Source organism: Aegilops tauschii, chromosome 3 (genome assembly GCF_002575655.3).
Source record: "Aegilops tauschii subsp. strangulata cultivar AL8/78 chromosome 3, Aet v6.0, whole genome shotgun sequence".
In the NCBI taxonomy this organism is placed as follows: domain Eukaryota; kingdom Viridiplantae; phylum Streptophyta; class Magnoliopsida; order Poales; family Poaceae; genus Aegilops; species Aegilops tauschii.
In genome coordinates, this window is record NC_053037.3 from 165333661 (window position 1) to 165342788 (window position 9128).

At 45.6% G+C, this 9128-nt stretch overlaps 1 protein-coding gene and 1 long non-coding RNA gene across 2 annotated transcripts; one reads left to right on the forward strand and one right to left on the reverse strand.

Moving 5' to 3' along the window:
* Nucleotides 1-711: 711 nt before the first annotated feature.
* LOC123497575 (uncharacterized) lies at nucleotides 712-1562 on the reverse strand. The gene is made up of 3 exons (XR_012180958.1): nucleotides 1444-1562; nucleotides 806-1357; nucleotides 712-726 (listed from the first exon to the last, which is right to left on the reverse strand). It is a non-coding gene; the product is annotated as an uncharacterized lncRNA (long non-coding RNA).
* A 2526-nt stretch (nucleotides 1563-4088) lies between these two features.
* LOC109769110 (uncharacterized) lies at nucleotides 4089-5000 on the forward strand. The gene has a single exon (XM_020327848.1). It carries the CDS (start codon nucleotides 4089-4091, stop codon nucleotides 4998-5000), a length of 912 nt encoding a protein of 303 aa, XP_020183437.1.
* The last annotated feature ends 4128 nt before the right edge of the window (nucleotides 5001-9128 follow it).

The window sequence follows — 9128 nt, forward strand, 5'->3', positions numbered from 1 at the left end:
ACCACACCCACATCCTCATCCTCCAAAGGTTCACCATGGCCCTACCCCGAAGCGGGATCTGATGGTGTCACCGACCTAGACCGTTCTGGTGATACATACTCGGGGTCACGACAACCGAAAAGGTTTGATAGCCGCCTTAACTTTTGGCCCTGGCGCTGCAACATGTACAAGTGAATGAGACATGGAACGTAGCAACATATGTTAAGTGCTAGTTTGAAGGAGATGTGAACCTTAATGAATGCTCGAAGTGCACCTTCCCCATCGCTTTTGCCAGCCAGGGTTGTTTCCAGAATAGTCTCGGTCTCATCAGCTGCTTTCTTGATCTGGGCATGCTATGAACAGAAACGGTATCAAAGTGTTAGGCAAGCGAAGATGTGAATAGTGCGAATGGAAAAGCAAAAAGGGCAAACCACAAAATTCATCATTGGAGCTAAAGGGATCACTGAGTTGCCTTTCCTGACTAATGCGTTGTACTGGTGCTGGGCTACCTCATCAAAAACGGTAGGTTCTTCCAGAATCTCCTCAGCATACGCCGGCTTGCATACCTCCACGTGGGTACTTGCAAGAAACCATGTGAGATAGTTGTTGAACGCGATCGGGCAGTGCTCACGAAGCTGGGCTCGTTTTCCATCCCTTGCTTGCTCCACACTAAGCGCGAACTGTATGACATACTTCTTGTGATGGTTGGCCCAATCCTTGATCTTCCGCTGCTTTTTCCTATCCAACCTGCAAGTTAGAAACAAAATATTAGCATCATCGAAACCATCGAGAAGCTGCTAAGTGCTCAAGGTTAATTATATCTTACGCGTGTAGCAACTTGTCCGTGTCCTCCCACTCCGGCGGGTGTGGCTGGAACAAACCAAACTGGCGGAACACCCGATGTGGCAGGTAAAGCTCAACCGCCCAGTTGCATATCAGTGGGCACCGCATATGCCAGAGATCCCTATCCCTAGTGCACATCGGATTCAGCCTGAACTCCATAGGGTTACCAAAACTCTCTCCTTTTCCATACGGCTCCCATTCCACCTGCAAAATGGGATAGAATGCAAAATTGACATCGAGTTACGATACAAGCATGATAATCACTTATGCAATGTCGGTTCACCTGCTCAGGCGTGATCGCATCCAACTCGCTCTTGTACAACTTGTACATGACCGAGGGATCATCCGTCGTCTCATTTAACACATCCCACTTGTGAGCCCAAGTGGGGAGCCGTAGTGGGTCGTCTTTGTCGTCCCAATCCTCGTACTTCACGGTCTTCGGTCGTCCAACCGGCAAACGCTCCCAGCTCCATATGGAAAGTGCGAGCAGACAACCACCAATACCTCCAGTGTGCCTACAACAGGCTTCGTCCAACTGCACATAAAAGAGAACATGGTCAAATTTGCCGCAAGAGCGCATTGATAATGTATCAATGAAGTGAAAAGGAAACAACTTCATACCTGTCGATACAAGTAAGCCAGTGTCGCCGAACCCCAACTCCATTTGCTATCGAAGACGGTCAACGCCTTCAGCCACATCCATGGAGCATTCTTACCTGTGGCATCAGCAAACATAGTCCTGGATATCACGTACCACATGTAGACACGAGCGTATGTCTTCACCGTGTCCTCATTAGCATCCTCAGGGCAAGTACTGAAGTTCGATGATATCCACGTGAAAGTAGCGCCGGCTGCGACTCTTTCCTTCTTCTTGTCTTCTGCTTCTGGTTCCCGAGGCTCCGGAGGAACCATACCGATAAGGGCATGCATCTGCGCGCGCCACCCATCAGAATCGGTGTTCATACATAAAGGATTCCCATTGATAGGAAGACCGGTGATCATAGCAATATCCTAGAGCGTCACGGTCATCTCCCCGGTCCGAAGATGGAAAGTGTGTGTCTCCGGCCTCCAATGATCAATAAGCGCGGTGAGTGCTGCAGCATTATTGGGTGGCGTCGACCGGCGGACCAACTAAATGAAAGGGAAAAGTCCTGCCTCCCTTACATACGGTGTGTACCGCTCATCATAGCGCATCCATCCAAGGGTGACCCCGTGAGACCAAAGCTTCAGAGGTGCAAGCTCCTACAAACAAACAAATCATAACATTACATATGGGGCATTTGTGTTTGAAAAAAATACGAAATTCATAACACCGGCCACTTTCAGTATTACCCGCTGCTCCACCGACATAGCGTACGACCGGTGTTGTTTATCCCAATGATCATCGAGAAGCCAAACCATCCTAACAATTTTAACAAAGCATTCTTGTCAACACGATTATCTTTTCAATTCAAAAAAACTAAAGTAGGCCTACTAGATGCAAAATTCAAAGCATATGTATCCAAAGCATTCTTGCCAATACAAATATAATTTCAATAAACTAAACTAGGCCTACTTCATGCAAGATTCAATACAAATATCTTTTCCATATAAATAACATGTCAACCTATGTATCCAAACTATATAAATAACATGTCAACCTATCTATCCAAACCACATTCTAATCTAACAAGGGTTCTCCAAATCTAATACATGCAAGATTCAAACAAAAGTTCCCCAAATCTAATACAAGCAAGATTCAAACAAGGGTTCCCCAAATCTCCGAAATAACATGCATTCTATGGATAGAAAGAAGCGGATCGGAGAAAAGTACCTTCTAGGATGGATTGGTGAAGGAGTCCACGGGCCAAATCGTCAGATCTGAAGATTTTTGAAAATGGGATTGAGAGGGGGAGAGGAGCCAGCCGCCGCAACGATGCTTCTGTAACTGCTGAAGAATGGGGTGGGTGCGGGAGGCCTAGCGCGCGGCGGCTGCATCTAAGTCAATGTGCAACGCCCGAGGGCTAGGCGCTGCACATTACACGTGTGGCGCCTAGCTCGGAGGCGCTGCACTGCGGGATGCGGGGCCCAGGGCTGCCACGGTGGACAGAGGTGCAACGCCCCCGAGTTAGGCGCTGCACCGTAGGGTGTGGCGCTGGCGTGGCGGGCGCTACACAAAAGGGTCAGGGGTATGAAATAGTTTTACGGGCAGTTCATTCTGTGAATTGATTTTGTCTAGAGGTCAAAATTGTCAAATTTGTCGTTGTTAGGTACATCATGCAACACCATCGATATTTGATGCCGACCATGGGGAACCACACGTTAGTAGATCGGATCTGCTATATTTTCCCTATCTTCAAACTTCGTCTCCATTACCTTCTTGGCGTAATCATCTTTTCTACCTTTATCGATATCATAGGATTCGCTGGGCGTGGATATGTGGACCCAACATCCTCTTTTTTATTAGGCCTTGCATCCATCTTCTCGACAATGTCAGAGGGAAAGGGTCTCCACTTCTACCGAAATATTGACTTGTCCGCCTTGCAGCTAAATAAAATGTTCCCCTGTGCCGTTTGCCCACATATACCAATAAACCAAATTGACCCGTCCGAAAGAATAAATGGTGTCGCAAGGGGCACCTTTGCATGTTGAACAAATATGTGTGAGTCAACACTTCCTGTACTGGTTGTGCATGCACCGACTAAGCAATCTGAGAGGGTGTCTGGTTCAGAAGTCCTAGGACTTTTTCTAGTCCCATGGACTAATAAAAAAGACTCTTTAGTAGAGTCTTTTTCTAGTCCCTGTAGAAAAAGTCCCTCCCGTTTGGTTCCTACGGACTTTTTAGGGACTTTTTCTAGTGTCTGGGACTAAAAATCCCTGAACCAAACACCCCCTGAGGCTCAGATGCTATACATGTACCAATGTTGATTTATTTATAAAGCGGGGCGCAAAGCTTTCTTCGGTATGCATGCACCAACATCTTGAGCTAATTAAGTAGGGGTAAGATCGATAACATTAATCGTACTTTGGCTCTCCTTCATCCACGAGCCCAAAATTGTGTACCTATTTTTGGGAGTCAGAGGGAATAGTTGTTGTGGAATTCAATGAGCTCCACCTCACGCCATGCCCACCCATCGTTTTCTAGCCCGACAATCTAAATCTACCTCCGTCTTTCACGGGCAAATTTGACCGCCTTCCCGCACCACCACGCCACACCCACCCATCGTTTCTCTCATCCTTGTCCAAAACCCACCACCGCGCTCTCCTCCCTCCCACTACTGACCCTGATGGGGGAGATGTTGTTTCTCGCGTGCCACCTTCTCCTCTCCCTCGCCCTCATCGTCGCCTCCCTCTCCCACCTATTCTTCTCCTCCGTTGCCCACCAATCCCCCGCGCACACTAACAACCACCGCTTTCGCATCCTTCGACATCCACTCTTTCGCATACTCCCCGTCCTCGCTGCCCTCCCATTCCCCTTCCTTCCCATCGCCCCCACCTCTCGCCTACTCACATTCACCCTCCTACCTCCCCTCCTCCTTCTACTCCCACTCCCCTTCCTCCCGGTCAACCACCTCCCACTCCTACGCCCTTTATTCTTATCCCTCCCTCTACTCCTCCAAGCCCGCGCCGTGGGTCTTCTCGCCGATGCATTCCCCGTATCCGATCTCCAGGTTCACACTCTCTCCATCGCCACCCTCCTCCTCATCACTGCCGCCACTACTTCCCTAGTATCCACATTGTCGCAGTCGAGAACCACCCAGCACTTGTTAGCGGAGACATTGTTTACCTTTGTCGGTATCGTTGGTGGCCTCTGGGCTCTCCAAAGTGGCCTCAACCTTTACGTCGACTCCTGCGTCCCCGCGGGTTGCCACCGGCTGATGGACACAACTCTCGCACCAGCCACACGTTGTGACGTTGATGAAGCTAGGCTACAGGCCATTGCGTTCATGGATGTCATGCTGTCAGTGCATTGCTTGATTGCGGCAACTTTTGTGTCTGGGTTGCATCTCGGGGTGGCAAACAGGTACGTGGTTGATGGTGGGGGTGTTAATGTTGGTATGGGGACAGGTCGAAGGCATAATAGCATTGGGGGTTCATATGATGCCCTGCCCATGGTGCCTTTGTCATCGGGGGCCATTGAGGAGACAGAGTATTTGCCTGTGAAGGGCGTCGTTGGCAAGGCTGTGGCACAGGAATAAGAACGAATTGACTTTCATTACTAATTACTAGGTGTACATTGATCGTCTGAATTAATGTGTGTTGTTCAGATGTCACCCTCTAAAACAGTTAGTTGTATGTGGCTAAATTATGTAGATGATTGGTGATCATTAGTTGCTAGGGAGAAACTATGTGAAATCTGGCATTGTTGTTGTCTTGTTGAGTTGGTGAATGGAGCCTTCATGTCTTGTTTATTTCATGTCTTATTGAGTGACATGGCCATGCATCAACATCATTCGTCTGCGCATGCTTGGACCAAAAATCCAACGGTGTACATATGGTCGTGCTGGAAAGTCTGTTGAGTCGTTCTCTAATAGGAAAAGGCTAGTTTTTATCAAAAATCCTTGATTTTATGCTAAACAAGTCACAATAAATTTGAAATCACTAGATAGAGGATATCCCATGCAAAGGTCACTTTCACATTCTCTCGTGGTGATAAGTGGTGCACTATATGCGACACATGTCGCTACCTGAAGTTTCATTTTTTTTTGTAGATTCATTGTTTCAAATAATTTTACCTCTTCAACCGTGCGTCTAAATCATGAACCGTTTTATTTGTTGTGTTTCTCATGTCAAAATCTTTGAAAATAGATCTCATTTTAATTGTTTCGGATGAACCTTTTTCAAAATAGTAATAATTAGAAACAAAAAGCCAGAAACCAAAAAAGCACAATTGTCCTTCTTTACTTTTCTGGAAGCATATCTGTGCTTTTCAAATATTTCAGGAATCACAATTGTACTTCACGCAACTATGCTTTTTCACTTTTTGTGAAGTATAAATGTGCTTTTCACTTTTTTTAGAAAAGCACAGCTGTGGAAGTATAGTTGTGCTTCGCAGTTCAATTTACTTTTGAGAACCACACTTGTGTTTCACTCGAAAACACAACTGTATTTCACCGTGAAGCACGACCGTGCTTTTCCAGACGATGCTCGCCTGAAAAAAATGACTGCTTTGAAAAAAACATAGAAAGCCAAGCAAATCCAAACAAAAAAAACATGCGAAAAAAAGAAAGAAAAAAACATGTTCCTGTAGTGTGCCCACCGCGCGGCACATGGCGACTACTGAGCGCACCCCTTGATGCTATTCCAGATTCACCCGTAGCGGGCATCCCTTGAATCCCGAAATTTTCTATTTCGCGCTTCAGGCGCTTTTTACTGTGTCTTTACAAACGGGCGTACACACCCACTCCCGCGTTGGGTCGGCCCATCTAACTTTTTTCCTTTTTTTTTCAATCCACAAAAAAGACTCGTGGAGTGAATCAAACCTGCGACCTCCTACATCAACGTGCGCAGCAGGCGACCACACCGCCAACTAACCCAAAGTGATTACTTGCATCTTTTTACTTCTTTTCTTCTTTATTTTTTTCCTTTTCTTCTTTTTTCTTATTCCTGGTTCAATGAACTTTTTTCAAAATCATAAAAATGTCTTAAAATCGATGAACTTTTTCGCAGAATTGATGGTTTTTTTTTTCAAATTGATGATTTTTTCAAATCGATCAACTTTTTTCCAAATTCAATTTCAGATCAATGAAATTTTTTCAAATTCATGATTTTTTTAAAAACCCGTGATCATTTTTTAATTCACAATCCTTTTATTTTTTTGCATTTTTTTATTTTTCTTCTAAAAGACAACTTTTGACTGGTTAACTCCCAACCTTGACCAGTAAATGCGATCGAGCGACCCATGAATGTGATCGAGCTCTCGCCATGTACATGGGCCGGCCCACGAGTGATGGCGCGTGGGCATCAGGAAGCTTCTTTTGTGCTAAACGCGCCGAATAGGGGCTTCCTGAATCCCCCGAAATCACTAATTGGGGAGTACTTCTTCTAAAGATCACTTCCACCTTCTAGGTTGTGATAAGTGGCGTGCTTCATGTGCGCCGCTTGTCGTAAACTGGGAGTTTTCTCTTTTTTCCTAGATCTATTTATTCAAAATGACTTATCTCTTAAACCGTGCGTCCAAATCTTGAACCGTTTTCTTCATTGGATTCCTCGCATCGAGATTTTCAAAACGAGATCCTATGTTGATAGATTTTAACGATCTTTTTTCATGAAAAAACAGATAAAAAACCGGAAGCACATTTTTCCCTTTACAAAATCCATTTCTGAGAGGCACGGTCGTGCCTCTCGCGAAAAAACATGTTTTTTTCGTTTCCGAGAGGCACGGTCGTGCCTCTCGCGAAAAAACATGTTTTTTTCGTTTCCGAGAGGCACGGCCGTGCCTCTCGTGGAAGCAAAAAACCATGCCTCTCGCGAAAGCAAAATCGTGTCTCTGACGGAAGAAAAAAAACAAAAAATAAGGTTTTTTATGTTTCGGAGAAGCACGACCATGCCTCTCATGAAAGTAGAACCATGCTTCTCGCGAAAGAAAAAGAAACACATTTTTTCGCCTAATTTTTTATCTAAAAGCTAACGAAGACCGATGAAAAACTAAAAAGCCAAAAAAGAAGAAAACCCCATCTAAAAAACCGAAAACCCGTGTGAAAAAATAAAATAAGAAAACTAAATCCGAAGGAAGCGCTCAGAGCGCGACATATGGCGGCGGCTGAGAGCGCACCACAGCCCATCGCCAAGTGACCCTTGGGGAGGCCGAGAACGAGCGTTCCTTGGTTAGTCGCTCCCTTCGTCATTAATTTTCTTTTAGACGACCCCACTAAATTTCTGGGACAAAAATAGTGTAGTTTGGGCCGGTGATCTCGTAGCGAGCAAGTGAGCCAGGCCGAAGCGCATCTGCAGCCCGTTTTGCTTGCCCCGGCTCGGTTCCCGACTTCCCGGCGAGTTTCCTCAAAAAGGGAAAAAGAGAGAGAGAGTTCCGAGCGAGTCTGGCTGGACGCGCCCACGTGGGACTGAGATCCAGTGCCTTTATCAAGTGAAGTCATGCTGCAACTTTACCCTGCTAATCTCCATCCAATCCACATCCTACGGTCCAGATCACACAAGGGGAAAGGCTCTCAACACTTAGCAGTTTTCAGGATAGCAGCAAACATCAATAAGCTGCAAACAACGATGCAGTGGCACTTGAACTCAATTTTATTTGAACAGATTGAAACCCAAAAAATAAAGAACTGCAGATACTCATGAGCAGACTATAAAACAAAATTTGGTTTGGTTATACAGTAGTGCATTATGCAATCAAAGTGGAATAAATCAATTGCAGTTGACACTAAATCCAGTAGAACTTGATATTAAAAGGCTGCAGCGCATAATGTCCGAATGCTACAGCAATAAGTGTCAATGTTGAGTAATCATCTACACAAAAACTATGCTGAAAACTGCTAAGTGTTGAGAGCCTTTCCCCTTGTGTGATCTGGACCGTAGGATGTGGATTGGATGAAGATTAGAAGGGTAAAGTTGCAGCATGACTTCACTTGATAAAGGCACTGGATCTCAGTCCGCCCACGTGTGGCCATAAGTGAGGATGCCGAGCTCTCATCAGCTGACGTGCCGACGCGTCCACAGGGTAACGCGTCCACGCAAGCAGGCTTCGCCGATGTTCCGCTCCTCCCTGGTCCTGGTAGCCTGTGGAACGGATCCGTCGCCGGCCGGCTTTGCATGCCGCCGTGTCACTGTCAGCGGCGTTTGCTCGCCACGCAAATATCTCCGATGAAACGTGTCTCCTATCCAATGGCTGAGCCACGCATTTGGACTTCGAATCTCTATATTCTTTACTTTAATATATAATTCGAGTTTTTCCCACAAACCACGTTACCTTGTTACAAGGAAATCAGAGGGTCCTCGACCCGGACATAGACGGATCCCGTAGCATCTACTGCATGATTATATACCGGCCATAGCTAAGCCAAACGTGTCATGAAACATGGTGACATTCTTCGATATACACTACGTCCTAACAGTTCGATGGTTATAACACCTCAGCATTTGATACAGTGTATTACTTGCTCGATCCACCTAAATAGTTGACATTAAGTCCATCTCAATTATGTACAATGCCGAAGGCAGGAACATATTTTAGGTATATGTAGAAGTTCATGAGACACAATACAATGTAGCTAGTATACTAGACATATATATACATGTGACATGAAAGATGTTTTCCGCAAAAAGAAAACCAGAAATAGGTCGTGTATATGTGTACATACTTGGTATAT